The sequence below is a fragment of the Vidua chalybeata genome, chromosome 6 (assembly GCF_026979565.1).
Source record: "Vidua chalybeata isolate OUT-0048 chromosome 6, bVidCha1 merged haplotype, whole genome shotgun sequence".
In the NCBI taxonomy this organism is placed as follows: domain Eukaryota; kingdom Metazoa; phylum Chordata; class Aves; order Passeriformes; family Viduidae; genus Vidua; species Vidua chalybeata.
This window is the reverse complement of record NC_071535.1, coordinates 34,663,737-34,680,715: the sequence shown is the minus strand read 5'-3', so window position 1 is coordinate 34,680,715 and position 16,979 is coordinate 34,663,737. Positions and strand designations below refer to the sequence as shown.

The 16,979-nt window shown below is 41.5% G+C and overlaps 1 protein-coding gene and 1 long non-coding RNA gene across 2 annotated transcripts in view; one reads left to right on the top strand and one right to left on the bottom strand.

Annotated features, from left to right (window-relative positions):
* The window catches only part of TTC9 (tetratricopeptide repeat domain 9), a 28,394-nt gene that overhangs the window by 4,335 nt on the left and 7,080 nt on the right, over positions 1–16,979 (bottom strand). Inside the window, exon 2 of the mRNA XM_053945734.1 lies at positions 1,974–2,156. Within this exon, the coding sequence (XP_053801709.1) occupies positions 1,974–2,156 (183 nt within the window). The remainder of the gene's footprint in view (positions 1–1,973; positions 2,157–16,979) is intronic.
* On the top strand, positions 1,657–3,872 carry LOC128789595 (uncharacterized). The gene is made up of 3 exons (XR_008431460.1): positions 1,657–1,850; positions 2,656–2,816; positions 2,917–3,872. It is a non-coding gene; the product is annotated as an uncharacterized LOC128789595 (long non-coding RNA).

Sequence of the window (16,979 nt, the reverse complement as noted above, 5' to 3'; positions counted from 1 at the left end):
CCTTTGCTAACTAATTCCTCTTTACCATTCAAAAGCTCTCCCATCAAAGAGAATAACTGCCAGTGATTTGTGCCAAAAGCATTCCTTATTAGAAAAAAAAAAAAGAACACACAGAACATGACTGCAATAATAACCAGTGAGCCTGGTGAAACCTCAGATAAAGGAAAACAATCACACTTTGCAGATGGAGACATTTAAAGTGGAGACACTGACTTATTCCAAGTCACATAATAATTCTTGATAGTGCTATGTGATTCCTATTACTGTGTTTTAACAGCCACATCCCTTCTTACTGTACACATTCAATTCTTTCCCCCTGAATGCCCTTCAAGCTTTCCATAATCATAAATAAAACAGTGGAACAACAGCCTTGAATGGTCTACAAATAACAGGAAAGAGTCTGATGCAGAGATGAAGGCCAGAATGGGGTTTTGTATACATTAAGGGCCTTTAGGGACACTTTCTGGTATGTTTTTGTAGCAAGTGGTATTTGAAGTTGTTGCTGTTGAATAAATTAGTATTTATTTCAAGAAGCAATAAGGAATACCAAATAAATAGTATCATGAGGAGGGGGGGTGGTAAGGGAGCACAGAAACACGTATTTTAAAAATGGAAGCTACGTCGTTCAGCTAAAAGAAATTTTTCACATCTAAGTCTAGAAAAATCTTCAAGGTTAGGATAACTTATTTTCCACTGACTACTTTTCTCCTGCATATGCTTCTCCATTTCCTGGTTCTGGCAAGGGCTGAAAGCAGAAGGGCATACTGTGAACTAAAATAGGCTAAACTGAGCTTTGAAACACATTTGCTCTGGGAGTGTGGGGTGCACAGCTGTGCTGTCAGACTGCCCGGAGCCCATGGCCAAGCACAGCAGATGGGACCAAGCACCCTTAGGGGAGGTGGAAAAGGAAGGAGATCCCAGTACACTTCCAAGCACACCCTCCCTGATGGTTCTCCAGGGCACATCCACTGCAGGAGTCCCGCAGGGCCAATGCCTGTAGGGCATCAAGCACAGCCAGCTCCAACAGCCTCCCTTCCCTCCTCTAGTTCAATGAATATCAGCTCCACCATGCTTCACCAGGACCCAGGCTTGCCCCTCTTTCCCACCCAGTTCTCACTCCTTCCTCTCAGATTCATATGAAGAGCTGCTCTGTAGGATTTTCTTTGCACATGGCTTCCATTTTACTTTCTTGAAATTCTTTGAGTTCTACAGAATTCCTTTCTGTTTAAAACCACAGTGTTGTTTTATCTCCCTATAATTTCTGAAAACTAAAAGCATCATCTCTGCCTCACCCTCATCTCTGACCTTTCACCCACCTTCTGAGGCTGGGCAGGTTAGCATGGAGATGGTTGCTCTGGCAAGGCTCAGTTGTTTGCATATATAATTTCATTGCTGTCCCCAGATGAACTGTATGGTTTTGACAGATGGATGACAGATACTTAACAAGGAATTGGCTGATTTCATGGCAGAAGCTGAAGCATCCTGATGAATGCTTTGTAAGTAAATGTCTGTCTCCCTGACCAAAGCAGAATACTAACCCTTTACTGAGATGGCAGAAGGCTACTGAGGATGACAAATAGTCTCCTGGCATTGCTAAGGGGAAAAAGCTTTTTCTCAAAGAGTCAGAAAATGTAATGGTTGGGGTACATGCTTTCCCTGCCCTGCTTTTTTCTTCAAAAATAAGTTAGTGAGGAAAAGAGAGGCAGGATCTTCTCCACACCGACAGCATTTCAGCAATACTGTCTTCTTCCAGGTCATGCTGCAGCCTTGGCAGCAGTTAATCTTTGGGCACTGCGACCTTGCTGCACTACCCACGAGTGCTTGAAGGGGAGTCCAGGCAAGGACATACAGTGAGTCATGCATGCTCATCCCTGTGGAAATCAACACAATCAAGTCAGGGACAGAAGACATCTCATGGAAAGAAATACAAAAGCACTCAGTTTAAAGCCACATCCCTGCTCCCTTCCCCATACCTGTTGGCTGGCGGGATCTTGCTTCTTTCAGGTAGTAGAGGGCCTTGTTGAAGTCACCCAAGTGGTAAAATGCCACTCCCGATCGATAGAGTGCCTTGAAGTTCTCGCCTTCCTTCTGCAGCACTTTGAGGCAGTACTCCTTGACCCGCTCATAATTCACCAGCTCAGCCTGGAGCAGGCAGGCTGCAGGGCATGGGAATATGGCAGACATACAGACAGACAGGAAAACATTAGTGCTGAAGTTTCTCCTGCTCTTGCAATGTGTACAGGAGAGCAGCTTAGGTGAGGGAAATGACTCAGCCCCGTGATTCAGAAAGGGATTGTTTGCCAAACCCGATTGTTCCCAATTTAAATACCAATGCTTCTATTTTTGGCATTGCAAAGCAAAGGGATTGTGTTTACTCCCGGGAGACACATAGGCACGTGAAACACTGGGGCAGAGAGGGACAACATAAACACCCCTCCACAGCTCTGGAATGCCACACAGTCTCGTGGCAGTGGCTGGCTTCATTTGTTGTGAAATCGCTTCCCAGACTGAGGGCTGGAGCTCTGAAAAGTACAAAAAAGGCAGAGTAACAGTTATCCAACAAGGAAAAAGGGGGATAAATTGGATCAGATTTTGTATTTGGCTTAATCCAAGGCTCTTAGGTTTAAAAATAATATGTAAATGCCTTTTATCCAGGAAATCCTGTACCGAGTTTTGCTATAGGAAACGACAAGGGGTTCTGCCCTGCTGGAATGTGCTGTCAGCAAACCAGAGACACCTGGATTTGTAGTATGGGGAACAATGTGCTATGCTGCCTGCTTTCTGCTAAGCACTGCAACACAAGTTCATTCCCAGAGGTGAGTTCTGATGACTTCCTAAAGGAAAAGGCAAACAGTAAAAAAACCAACATGCTGAGGGTTCTGTGTGCTGAATGACAATTGTTGCATAAACATCTAGGAGCTGAAGAAAATGCCCATTGTGAGTTTCCCACAAGTAGGAGTGAAATAAAGAGGAAAGGGGAAGATCCCTGAGCCACGCTTTACAGTCATGCTCCTGGCTTTCTGCACTGCTTACTCCAGTGGGCTAAACTTCATACAGGTGACCTGAGCATTAAGAATGGCTTGGTGACAAGAATAGGACATGGTGCAGTCACAGTTCCAGGGAAATAAAGTTGTGCTGCAACACAAGCCCATCTAGTGCTGCAATCCAAGGCAACTTCGAAAATGACACAATTTGGGGAAGGAAGGCAGAATGCCACTGCAAGGATCAGTTCAGAGGCTGGCAGTGTCAAGTGCCAGGGCATGGGGAGAAATTTCCCATGGCAGGTGGTGTTACTCAGTATGTCTCTGGCAAGGAGGAGACTCAGTGCTCCTGGAAATCCAAGTCATCACAGGTCAGGTGTCACCAATGAACAGCCAGACTCCATTTCTTGCATGGTAAGTGCAGCTGAGAGGATATGGTGCTGGGTCAGAAATATGATGCACTTCTTCATCCCCCTTCCCCACACCCCCTAGAGTGAGCCCTACAACCCTTTCTGTATCACACTTTACTTCATGAGAAGGAGGCTGGCTAGATGACCTCTAGAGATTCCTTCCAACCTAAATTAGTCCAAATCCATGATCACTTAATGTGGACAGAATACATTTCTAACCCAAGTACACCTTCAAAACTTAAACAGTTTACTGGGAACAAATCATAAACAGGCTTTTACCATCGGAGCACTGATGCTAGAGATGTATTTAACAAGGACTGCAGAAATAGTCCCACTGCAGGTACGTTATTTAAGTGACAGAGCCATTACTAACAAGAGCTTTGTCCCATTTGCTTTAATAATGGAATGTCAATATATTCTAACAGCTCCTGCCATTATGTACATAGGTATTTTGAAAGACTCTGATTTGTTATTTGATTGCCAGTTAAAAAATACATATATTTCTAAAACCTTAGTGGCATTTCTTTAACCAGAGTTTGTCCCTTCCTATTTGTCACACATTGATTTTTCTCACTCTGTTTCTAATGGAGCTTGAAATGACTGTGCCTTATTTTTCTTTATTTTTTAAAGCTATTGAAAAGATGGCTGTGTAAATTTACTGCTGGCTTCACTTCCCTGGAAACAGGATTGCTTTGTTTATCTGCTGACCAGTAACATGTACAGCAGTGGCAGTAGCTTTCTGCACACAACCAATCTGAGCCAGCTTTTCACGTTCTGTGGAACTGCCTTTCAGAGCAACTAGGGGGTGGATTTCAGTTTGTCTCTTCATTTGCTACTTGGTATTTCCAGTGAGAGTCACAGAAATGACTCTGGGAAAAATGACAGGTGGTCTATTCATGTATATTAACTCAGTAATTCCATACTGTACTTGCTTCACGTATTCATTGAAAAGAGAAGAAAAAACTCTCCCACTTCCTGCTAATTCATAAACCCAAATGGGTTTCCAGATATCCAGCTGGGTTCTTTCTGTGACTCATACTCACAGTAAAGCTTCTGCAGGGCATCCCCGCTAACTGTGCACGTGGCGGGGAGAAGTCAGCACCACATGGCCAGCAGGAGAGACGTGTGTTTATCTGAACAAACAGAGCAGATGGATGTGCAGGAAGCAGTTCTGCTGGAAGAGCTGGCCACTTGGAGAGCCAGTGTTGGAAGCGGCTGTTGGAAATGAACCTGAAGGGAGCATCTCCCTTATAAATATTTAGACATGCGTGTTTCCAGTTCTTGGTGGCCTGAAATGATCTTAATCTACTGTGATCCAACAAAAATACTGAGGTTGTTAGTAATTCAGCTTTCAGAAATGGAGGAAACATGGAATCTTTGTACTTCTTACCTCATTCAGTCAGGGGAGAATTGTTTTGAAAATGTGTTGTTTTCATAAACAGACGTGTAACTCTGGCTGGGAGTGTTTCTTTACCACATCAAACACCTTATCACACTCCTTCTAAGTTCATATAGGCCCCTGGTGAATCCCTCTGAGGAACAGAGCTCACTCAGAGAGACCAAATCTAGAGGTTTATCCAGATCATCCTCCTGCTTTCTTGAAACAGAATGGGCTTGATCCTACACAGCACCAGCTCTAGTAACTCTCTGGTGATTAGAAGGGTGCTCTTTACTTGCAGAGGCAAACTGTAGTTACCCATTCCCTGCAGGTCTTGTTGTCATGGTAATACAGCACCTGGTGATTACATCTCCCCCACTCAGAAAGGTTGCTTACCCTACTTCCAGCAGCATGTGATGGTTATCCATCATATTTGGTTATCATTCTCAATTTGGCAGCTAATTCATTGTGTCAGCTTAAGCAATAAGTAATTCTTAACTTTTAAGCCTATATATGTCACCTAGTGATGAAGAATCCCCATCTGCTGTAAAATAAAATCAAATAAAATAAAAGCCATCTTGAAACTACTGGGTGTAATGTGCCTTGGGAACAGGGAGAAGGTTAATGCTATTAGCTCCAGAGGAGGGGCCCTGTCCATCACACTTCCCAACTAACTGCTGATGTTTAAGCAAGGAAATAGAAAATTTGGCTGTTTTTCTTCACAAGAGTAATGTTAAGCCTAGATTTGTACATTTTAATTAATGGATTCAAATGTATGCCAACCAGCTCCATTTTAGAGGTGCAGTACGGATCTGGTACCAATAGATAAGTGAGCTAGTTTGTATAGCCTTGTTCAGCACAAGGTTGAGCAAAACAAAGATTAAAGCACCTGTGGAGCCAAAATACATCTACACCTTTAACATTTATCAGCAACTGTGGTGAGCAGTGATGGGAAGTTGTAACTAAAATCCCAGCAGTTGAGGGTTTGGATTCTACTTTATTCCACCCTGAAATAATTTTGAATTTCAGAGTATCTTTCAGGATGCTATCTAGGCTTGACAGGTACCAGTAAGAAGGGATCCATGACAGCTTTTTTATTCCAAAGGCTAATAACTTTGTTTAGGAAACATCACTGCATTTCTATAGTGATTTTTGTTTAGCTTCAATTTGCTAGCCTTTGAAAAGCCTATGTATCCTTGTTGTGTTGGTACTTTGAGACTCTGATCAAGTCCTTCATCTTCTCTTTATTAGTTTGTATAAAGTGGCATCTAGAATCTCTTATAAAAAAAAAAAACAACTTTTTTTTTCAGCTTTCCTTACTTTACAGATATTCTCTGAACTCTCAAAATGAAGTTCAACTGAAAGTGCTGTCAGTTAGCATCTTACTACAGAAACCTCATCTGTGAGAATACCTCTGCAGGTTATGCAAAAAACTCAGTTTGGCCCTAACTTTTGGCTTCTAATTTTGGCTGAGCTAAAAACTAAGTCTGGAAGTAGCATGTCCAGGCTTTAACATGGAGATTTTGAACAACAACATCAAGAGACTTGCTTAGCTGGGAATTTTCACCAAAGGGCAAATCTTCATTCCAGAGCAATTGTCCAGGCACTTTTTATAGCAGTGGCTAAATTCCCATTGTAGGTAAAGCTCAAGGCGTATCCATGTTACAGAACACTTAAGAGAGTGGTCTGAGTTACTGTGCAAGCAGCATTAGGGCTGTGCAAACATCCTTACCCTGTGGCATGTTCCTTGGGCTCAGCAAGGGCTCAACTGAGATGAAAATGCTTTTGTCTTACAGGAAAATCTTGGGTTGCAAACTCATGTTTCACAAACTCCTGTTTTGTTTGCTTTCACTCGGGTAAGCTGGTTGCATTGCCTATTTTTAGGATTTTCTTGTGCCTTTCACTGAGAGTCAGCTGCTTATAACTTTGCTGGTCTTTTAAGTTTATGACCTAAAATATTCCATGTGCAATATCCGCCTTTGATATCTGCTTTTGGAAAATGTTGGACAATATTGTTCAGGTGTTTTTGAAAAGCAGTATAGGGAAACATAGCTTATTTTTCCCTTGTTAAATATCTCTGGTGACTACCTCTTTGAATGCATTTCATGCCCTCATCCTTTGGCTTTGCATACAGAAATCTGGCAGATATCCTTTGTGTCAAGCAAGTGCCTTCTGTTATCCCCAAGGTAATCTTTAGCTGGCCAACTGGCAACCTTCTGAAAATAAAACCAGTATGGTACTGCATACAGTACTCTGTAGAGGTATGCTTTAGAATATGATACCCAAATCCTTTGAATATTCAGTCCACCCTGGGCACAATCTGATCCAGAAAAATGTTGTGATCTGAAAACTTTGAGATCATAAAAATCCTCTTTTTGGCTCACTGGTCACAGGAATAAAGAGCAGAAAGTGGAAACCAAGCTAAGAGGTGTTGCTTCAGTTATGACAGAAAGATGGAGGGGCAGAGGCACAGAAAGGGGTTTCTGGTGAAAGCAGTGTATGAGTGAGAGCTGAGGTCTATTGGGAAGGTAAAGTCTGAGTGGACATGTGAAGTTAAGAGTTTGGGGCAATGTGCTAAGGACATAGTACACAGTGCAGCCAGCCTGGAGACAAAGTGGAGCATTTATAGCAGTGAAATCCAGGCAGAAGAAACCAGTCTCCCTAGCTGTGTATGGCAGCAGCATCTCTAGCAGATCACTTAACCACAGTCACATCCCCACTCTGAAGCACCTTTTTCTACGCTGGGATATCACCAAGGGACATGAACCAGCACTGCTGAAAGGCTGACCTTGCAAGCATTCCCTGGAGACTGGAGTAGGTGTCCTGTGCAAGAGTTAATGATAAGTCATGTGGTTGAACCACTCTTATATACCTGTGCAGAAAGGTATATATAAGGTTTGAATCCAAACAACCTTTATTTTCAACCCTTAGAAGGAAAAACAGCCTGTATTGATTTGTTTAGTTGCAATGCAGAGAGAAATAGCTAAATTAATTACTGCTTAATCCTGAAGTGGATCTCCCCTCTTTACTGTACTTTTTCTTGACTCCACCACTACAGTTAACAACATACATGAACTGTTCCTCTTTAGCAAGTGCTAGGTACTCCAGCCACTACAAACTCAACCTGTATTTCACAAATTGACAGTGTCAGTCCCAGAAATAACCACAAAATACTTTGCTTTTGGATATGATCTCACCTTAAGTACAGCAGCCAGCAGTTCACTTAAAATCTATTTAATTGCAGGAAGATGGTTCCTATTCTTGCTCTGGGGTTCTACTTTGGGAAACATGATTGATACTTTAATATAATTCCTTCAGGGTTTTATTCAGACATTTGATTAAGACCTTCATCTATCATTGAACAGGCTTTGTTCTCACATCTCTTTAAGACTCAAAATAACAGGGCAGACTAAGAGAGTCCTGTATTTCAGAAGGCTTGGTATCCTCCATGGTGATGCTCTCCCTCAGAAAAGAGAAAACATGGTAGTGGTAAGTTCTAGTTTAAGCATCTGGGAAGAGAAATTATTGGACTATAACAACAACAATAACAATAACAAAACCTAAATCAAACAGAAGGCAGCAGGGGGATAGGGGGTGTGGAAAGAAAAAATATTTGTCTTGGATTAGATAGCAACCTTCTAACCATGCCACTAATGCATGTATCATTAATCTCTGTTTGCTGCAGACTGTGTAAATGGTGTTGACAAAAAGCACATGGAGTCTACAATGTTCACTGGAAGAATTAAAATGGATACCATTACTATATGAGACTGAAAATGTCGGTCATATGTTAGTAATTTGAATATAATTAACTTCTAAAATAAATCAGGTAACATGTGACTCACAAGATGATGCTGAAAATGTGAAGGGTTATTTTAGATTGAAAGTCACCTTGGACTTAAATACTGTAATTTTAATATACAGCATAAAAAGAACTGGCTACTGGAATGCTTATCCAAATTTCTCTGGATTTATTGATCTTGAGTTTGTAAACTGCACAGGCTACATGTAGAAGGCACAGCCCAAGCTTTAACCTGTGTTTTAACTTGTGTTAAATTTTCAATAGATTGGCACTAAAAGAAGCCTCATAATGTGTGCATGTAAGAAGTCTGTAGTAGAGGAACTGAGAAAAGCACCCATATCTCCACAGAGCTCCATGTGTGCTGTGCCTTTCAAGAATGCAAACCAGCATTCCTCAAAAGAGGATGCTTAAAATATCTTTTTTTTTTTTTCAGGGAAATGCTGTATGCAGTTTCCTTACTAGACTGAGACACTAATTAGGATCTATAGTTTCCAAACAATCTCTTCCATTAAATATTTGTCTTCTTTCTCTATAGTCCAAGCTTGCAAACAAAGAGAATTTTCTGGCTTCTCACCAATAAAAAGCTAATTATAGACAGCTTGATAATGTCTAACAATAATCTGATCATCTGACTCCTAGTTCCCAGACAACCTTAATGGGATGAAAAGGGAATATCACAATGACAGTACAACTTTCCAGTCAGTGGCTCTCATTTATTCCTCTCCAGGTGCCAAAAAGGCCTAAACATACCCGTATGTTTCTGCTTGCAGGGAAATGGGTGGAAAATTAAAATCCAAACTGTATGACAGGTTGCTTCTCTCCATAGGGAGGGATTAATGCTAAATGAAGTGTGGATCCACAAATGTTTGTAGAGCCCAAAGTGAGCCACCTTTTCTAAACGGCCTTCCCCTTCCTCTCAGCCTCATTCAATTTGTGAACAGACACCAACTGTTCCTCCCCCTCCTGCCATCCTGGCAATGCTTTCCTTCCAATACTAGCATGGTCTCTTTCAGTTCTCTGCTGCTCCTGAGTCCTTCATACCCCTTCAAGAAGAACGATCCTGACTTCATCATTCCAATTAGCTCTTCTAGGAGAGAGAGAGGCAGTAGCAGTGACTGAAGTATGCTGGTGCTTCCACCATTGTACACATTAAAAGGTATTTAGTAGTTCTCAAAGGAGCTGCTGAGTCTGTGTGTCAGGCTTTTTGTGGCTGGCAGCCTACCCTAGGACTAATATGAGCTGTCAGAACAGATCAGTTTAACTTCAGTCTGTGATAGAATGATCAATCTTGAAGATAAAGGAAAAACAGTAGATATCTTGGCCTTGCGCTAGTCAAATGACAAATTTTAGTACATTTTCTTAAGCAAGTTGAAGGAGCATAGTCTAAATGAATAGACTTAATTCTGTTAACAAAATGAAAGGCAACATTAAGTAGAGTTTGCACTGATGTGTCCCAGGCCCCATGGTATTTGGTATTGTCAATACAGACCTAAATGACAGACTGCAGACTGTCTTGCAAATTGCAGATAACTTCTAGATGTGAGGGGCTGGTATCTGTTGGAAGGTAGGGGCAGAATTCCAAAGGATCTCCACAAACTGGTGGTGGAGTTCTGATAAAAACAGGATGCAATTCGACAGTGGCAAGTTAAAGGTCCTATAGATATGCAGGAAAATACCTAACTATGTAAGTCAAGCAGAGGAACAGCAATTCTGCTGAAAATCCACAGAAGGACCCTGACAATAACAAGTGGTCCAGAGAGGACAGGGCCTCTCTGTGAGGCTGTGAGGGAAGAGAGGCTAACCCTATTCATCCACATAAAAAGAAAAAAAGGAACTCAAAGGCAAAGAAGGTTATAACCAGGAAACTATCTGTTCTCCTTGTACTCAGAAAGTAAGAAGAGGGCTTACATTTCAGCTAGGAAAAACTCTATAGCAGTGAAAAGAGTAAACCTTTGAAAGAGACTGCTTGGGAAAATTGTGAAGGTCCATAGCTTTGCAAATACTTAAGAACAGCTTAAGCAAATGTTACTTGGGATATGTCTTATCTGTACACTTGTACCACCCATGGGTATGGATAGAAGACTCTTGACAGCTCTTCAGTGCCATTCTTGATTGTCCTGAACACTCAAGAGCATGAACAATCCTGGGTTGCCCTTGACAGCTGCCATTTAGTTCTAATTCCTATCAGAAGGTCCTGTTGGAGGATGTCAGAGCAACATCCTGGCCAGACATGGGAACAGGTAAGCATTTAAGAACAGCTGGCATGACTGCTAACCTTTACTATGTGTTTATATTCCACTATCTCACACTTCTGTAGGTTTTAAGAGCCTATTTAAAAGCATTCATTATTTCTGTACGATGATTCTTAAGCTACTTTAAGATAAGTTTGTGGTGATTTTTGCTTCCTTTTTGTCACAAATTCAGTGATGTAATACTGCAGTTTTTCTTCAAAGGGCCAAGGCTTTGAGAAGCCAGGAATTTCAGCCAACTTTTCATCTGATCCCCATAGCTTGTGTTTTGTAAGAGTATTTTGGCCTACCACTTCCTGTAGCTACTAGTCCTTCAAATCAAAACCAGAGGCTTACTGAAAAATCTTGGCGGTGTTAGTATTAAAGCAGTAGTTAAAATCTAGATTTCAAGCAGATAAGAACTTTCTGAAGCCAAAATCTGCCTCTAGTTGTGTACCAGCAAATCTTTATTTTACCAAAATAAAGAGCTTCACATGGAGATGATCTTCATATTGCACCTTTGTTTTTCTCAGCCAGGAGAGGTGGGAGCAAAGTCCTATCAAAGCACTGATAGACCAAGAGATTCAGTCAGGTTTTAACTACTATGACATTTTGATTCTATAAATTCTAAATTATAGAATTCTATAAATTCTACAAATAAATTGTATTCTATAATAGCTCCTACTGCAGCCACATTAGAAGAGATGGAAGTTCCTTCTGTTTGTTTTTGCCAAGGCTGTTATTGTTGATCTGCCAGGTTAAACACCCTGGAGGTTTCCTCTTCTGTGAATATCTAGTAGTCTTTGATCTGTCTTTATCTTTTAGAATCAGTGCTCATCTAATCCAGTCTAGTCCAGTCAACTAGACATGCTTGGCCTTCAGATCTGTTCCAGTTGCTATTTATTCCACTGCCTCTTTGTTGCTGTTTGCTTTTGCTCACCTTGTGTTGCTTTACTTTCTCACTGTGGCACCCTCTCTACACTGTACCCTCTCCTCCTCTGGCCTCCTATTGCTATTGACACCCACTGAAGGAATCTTGTCTCTTGACTTGTTTTCACAAGGGAAAAGTACACAGAATTTTACCAGAGATCAGCAACAGCAGACAACCATCTAGTAAATGTCTGGTGTTCAGCAGCAGTCAACTCCAACAACTGCTATCAAATATTTATTATTATTACTGGAATATATTAAACACTGAAATTAAGGTCTTAATGGAATTATGGTATTTTTTCAAAACCCATATGAGACAAAGAGGGCCTTCTGTAAATAGGGAAGCACTTTGGAGGACATGAGGGATTTCAAGCTGCTTTCTCTGCTGAAGAGAAATGCATCCTTTGCTCATAGTAGGTCAAACAACTGATAGCAGTGTTGTGAAATGCAGCTGGAACAGCATGAAGGCTCTCCAATGAAGTCACAGACAGTTGTGCATGCCATGATGGCCTCAAGCCTGGCTTACTGCAGCATGCTCAGTTTGGGATGAAAGCTAGCACTTTATGCTGTACCACAAACAAGGCACAATGATGTGGCTGGATAACATCTGTGTGCTGTGCCCTGTGGTGGCTCATGGTTCACCTCCCAGGACACATGAAATAGCTGACCATTGCAGAGTCCGCTAAGGGAAGGAGAGCAGGCTTACCATGTAAAATTGATTGGGACTGAAATGATAAATGATTTTGGATTTTCCTTGAACTCTCCCTAGCTGAAAAGATTCATCTGGCAAAATGGAGATGTCAAATGAGGAGGAATATTTCTTTCATTAAATTAATTACTCATTCATATGTTTTATCCAGGTCCAGTGTAGCCCAAAGCTTTTCCATTTTAATGATGTTGTGAGAGAAGCATTTATGCTTTTGTGGGAGGGATGGAGAGAACAACTGACAGAATCAAAGAGGCAAATCAAAAGTTAACTGTTTTCTAACTAACTGAACAGAGATGTAAAACAAAGTTCTCAACCTTATTTTCCTTAAAAATGCATTAAACAAACTTACTGAGAAGAGTGATTTGTCAGCAACAGCAAACTAACCCTGCCTGTGCCAGGCTGTCACCTGCCTGAGCTTTGACAGGCCACGTAGAGGCAGTTAAAGCATCACCCTGTCATGCAGTTGAGTGTCTAAAGTCCCTGCTTCTTCCCTATCTTCCATTTATACCATATTAGTTTAGTATCATTGATACATCTCCCTTCCTATCAAATCAAGCTGGCCAATAGATTTGAAAGTTACTGAGAGGTGACTGACAGGCAGACAGCAGAAAACATATGTACTTATGACTCATTTCCTTTGGAAATCAGGCTGAAAATGAATAAACTAAAGACCAGAGGGATGATTCAGAATATTATTTGCTTGAAAAAGTCAGGGTTTGAACTATGCAGAAGCATAAGCCAGTCCTCTAATAAGATGTTTGCTCTTTAATATAAGCTGTGGCAAAGTGCTTCAGGTAAAAATTTCAGATTGTTCCCAAAGCCTTCCTAAACCACATCTGTGCAATGAATTGCTGGCAGTGGAAGAATGAGACAGGAGTGCATTTCTGACTAGGGGTAACTTGCACCCCAATAGAGGCTGTGTTCAGGCACCAGGAACACCATAATCATTGTACTGAATCAATACAATTCTCTGTCTTGACTGTGCCTTTTGGATTAAGCTAAGGAAGCATAAGATACAGTGTAACAATTATGTGATGAATGGGTTCTGCTGACAAGGATACTAGTCTGAAAAGAGATCACAAGTAGAATATCTCAAGAATAATTTCAGAATGGATCTTGTTTAGTGCTTTATTAATAGCCCTATGCAAAAGTCAGTGTGACCTACTGACTGTCAAGTTCAAAAATACTGTCAAACGGGATGAGGATGACAATGTGATATATAAAGAACTACATGACCTGATACACAGAAGTAAATTTATTTGCAATAGAATTTGGTAGTACAGAATTTAAGACCATACTCCATGGGACTACTAAGAATTTTTTGCTAGAATTTGTGAGCTCATGAGTTGGAAAAAAAATGAAGAGGAAAAGGATGTGAATACACCAGATGATCAAAGAATGACTGAGTCACTTATGTGACATGGCCGTAGACAAGGAAATGAAAAATCTTAGAGAAGTTTATTCAAAAATTCAAACCAGCTAGCAGTGGTTCTCAAGTATGGAAATGTAATATTTGCTTTTCATTTTTTATCCTATTTAATAGGGCAGTGAATGTTCTGATTAGCTATATGTCTAAGCCTTCTTTTCTAACCTTATTAGGTTCTTTAACTCCATGATACCTTCTGGCACTGTACTCCAAGTTAATCAGACCTGGGGCTTAAAAATTATTTTGTATTAGTCTATTAATTTAATTTACTGCCCCACCCCATGAGCAAAGCTCCTCAGCTGCCTCAGTTTAAGCTCCATCACAGTAGTTAAGGAATGTAAAAAGGAAAATCAATCCACTTGCTCTTACTTCCAGTATAGGTGAGGCTCTTACACTGCTCTTGTTTCCTTGCAACATGAACACACGACTGTGTCTTAAGCAATCAATCATTGCAAAGCATTTAAAAGGGCAGTAATCTAGGATTTGAATTCTGTTAGTATTAAAAATATATGGTGACTAAAGGAGTTGAGGCTTAACTTTCCACCACATTGTTTGATGAGAGATTGATTGCTTCAGGCATGGATACAGAGATTCTGATTTGATTCTTTTTGAATCACTAGACAACAAAAAGGTGCCTTTGCAGAACAACAGCTAGGGCTGACTTGGGATTGTTTTCCAGGGTACCCTAAGACACTCCTTTTCTCATTCTTTCAGCTGATCTTGCAGTTCTGCTTCTTCATGATCAGCTGGGTGGTGTGATGTTCTCCCTGGGCAGCTCCTGTTTGCTTGGATTTATTCTCTGAAAGTGTGGGTGAAATAAAATCTTTCTGCCCTCTTCCTCTCTGGAAGCAGGAGTGGAGCAGAGGAATGTGAATTCTCACATCTTCTTCCCTGCAGGCTGGTTGAAAGATTCTTAGATTGTCCTTTATATCATAAAGATGCTTTTCATATCACGGTACATTTCTGGATTTCGTGGTGACTGCAGGGATAACACAGCACACCGGGGGTAGATGTTTGTTAGTCACTTTGGTCCAGGAATAGACAAAGGAAGCACTAACGGTCTGACATAAATTTCCAAGTCCCAGACATGTCCTCGGCTTTTAATTTATTTCCAGGAGTAAGTTTCCTCTCCCATACACTAGGGAATGTGTGAGGCAAAGTGTACCCCACTGCTTGTTTTGTATTCTCATCTCCTTCTGCTTCAGGTAGCAGTAAACAGCTTTGCTGTCTGGAGTGGAGTCTTTCAAGCTGGAAAAGGCTGAAGATAAGCAGCATCCAACAGAGCTGATCTGAAAAGAGTCCTTATGTGTTAGGCTAAACCTTACAGACACATCAGATGGGCGGCACATTTTCACCATTGCATGATTGGGTTCTACCAAGAGAGCCCTGAACGCTCTTGCTTTACTGAATAAGGCGACTTACAGCAAGAATAAGGTGACTTATACTCAATGTAACCCATCTGAGTTTCATCAGGTAGGAAATGAGCTTTTTGTCAGATGTCTCTGATGTGGCCAGGCCAGAACAATGCCAGGGGCATGGAAACTTACAGTTGTAATCAGGGCATCAAAGGAGCTTTGGAATAAAAATTTGAGGAACACTAGTTTGGTGGCTCTTTGCTGGCTGACCCAGCTGTTTCTTTCCAGCAGCTCTCAGGCAACTGGATCTGTCAATCCAGTTATCAGATTATCAGAGTTTTGCTTTCTGCCACTCTGATATGAAAGGAGTTGCTGTTGCCATCGATGCAGAACAATCTACATGACAGCCCCCTAAACTGGCAGCAAGTAAATGCAGTGGGCAGTGCTCCCACTAAAGAAAGAAAGGGAAAATTGAGCAGTGGCTATAAAAGTAGTTGCTTTAGTAGGGCAGAGATTTCATCTGTCAAACACAGATGTGCTGGAGAAGGAAAAATGCTGTAGCCTTGCAAGCAACAATCAGTGTCCTGGGTCCTGAAAAGCTTATGTAGCAATGTAAGGATGGTAGTTTTCTGCACCCAGGGACATGTACAGGGTTGCAGTTCCTGCCTTGTTGATGGTACATGTGAGTGAAAAGGACTGAGATATCACTATAATCAGGACCCTGAGACACAGGACTTGTCAGGCAATTATGTTTTTCTGGAAAACATCCACAGCTACTAAAGGTGCAAACAGCATGGGATTGCTTTTCCCCCCACACTTCTGGTGGGAGGCTATTGCAGAACTATTCAGTGATGGTGACTTACACTGCCTAAGGCTTTCAAGTAAAGTATGTGCTACTGTGATGGGCAGAGTTGTGGTCATGGCCACACAGGACAAGCATATGTTAGAATTCATGGCCCTGATTGGAAGAGTTGGTCATTTTACCAAGGTGAGTGACACAGCATGTAAAGATAGGGAATAGAGTCTCATGCTTGCACACATACAGTCTGTTGTAGAAAGATCACACAAAAACAGGTAACCAGCACCAGCTGACTGGCTTCCTGTAAATGTTACATTACCCACTGAAGGGATAAGAGGACCTCACTGGTATAACAGAGATGGGGGGTGTCTGAGAAGGAACAAAGCCTTGTGTGGGAGGTCAAAAAGTCTGACATAGCTGTGTTGCAACTGGGACAGCAAGTAAAGGAATTCAAAGGGTAGAGGCACAGACTGTGCAAGCAGACCCGACTTCTGTGCTGAGACATAGGATGGGAGAACCGGGTACACAGGACAAAGACAAGGAGAAGCAGATGGTGCTATCCAGCCTATGAGCCTCAGGGCAATAGTGTGTCAAGAATTTTGGAAAGTGGGGAAAATGGAGCAGATTTTGAAGTAAAGATCATGACATCAGTTATTGCCTATGCACAGTAATAGATGAGTTCTGGCATGTCAAGCTATGACAGCTAAAGACCGCTGCTCCCAGCTGCCACTCTTGCCATACGTTATCAAAGAAAAAACATGACTGTGCCTAAACTATTTCCATGAACTGTCTTAGTGCTGTTTCTGGCAGTGTCCTAAACTCCAAATGGCTATCCTGAGATGGATTTTTCTGCTCCAGCCCCACATTCAGTGGTTGCCATTTTCAGCTGCCTAGGCAAGTGTAGAAAACCACTATTACCACCTCTCAGCTTCACTCAAGCAAGTGTGCTTCAGCTGGAGTT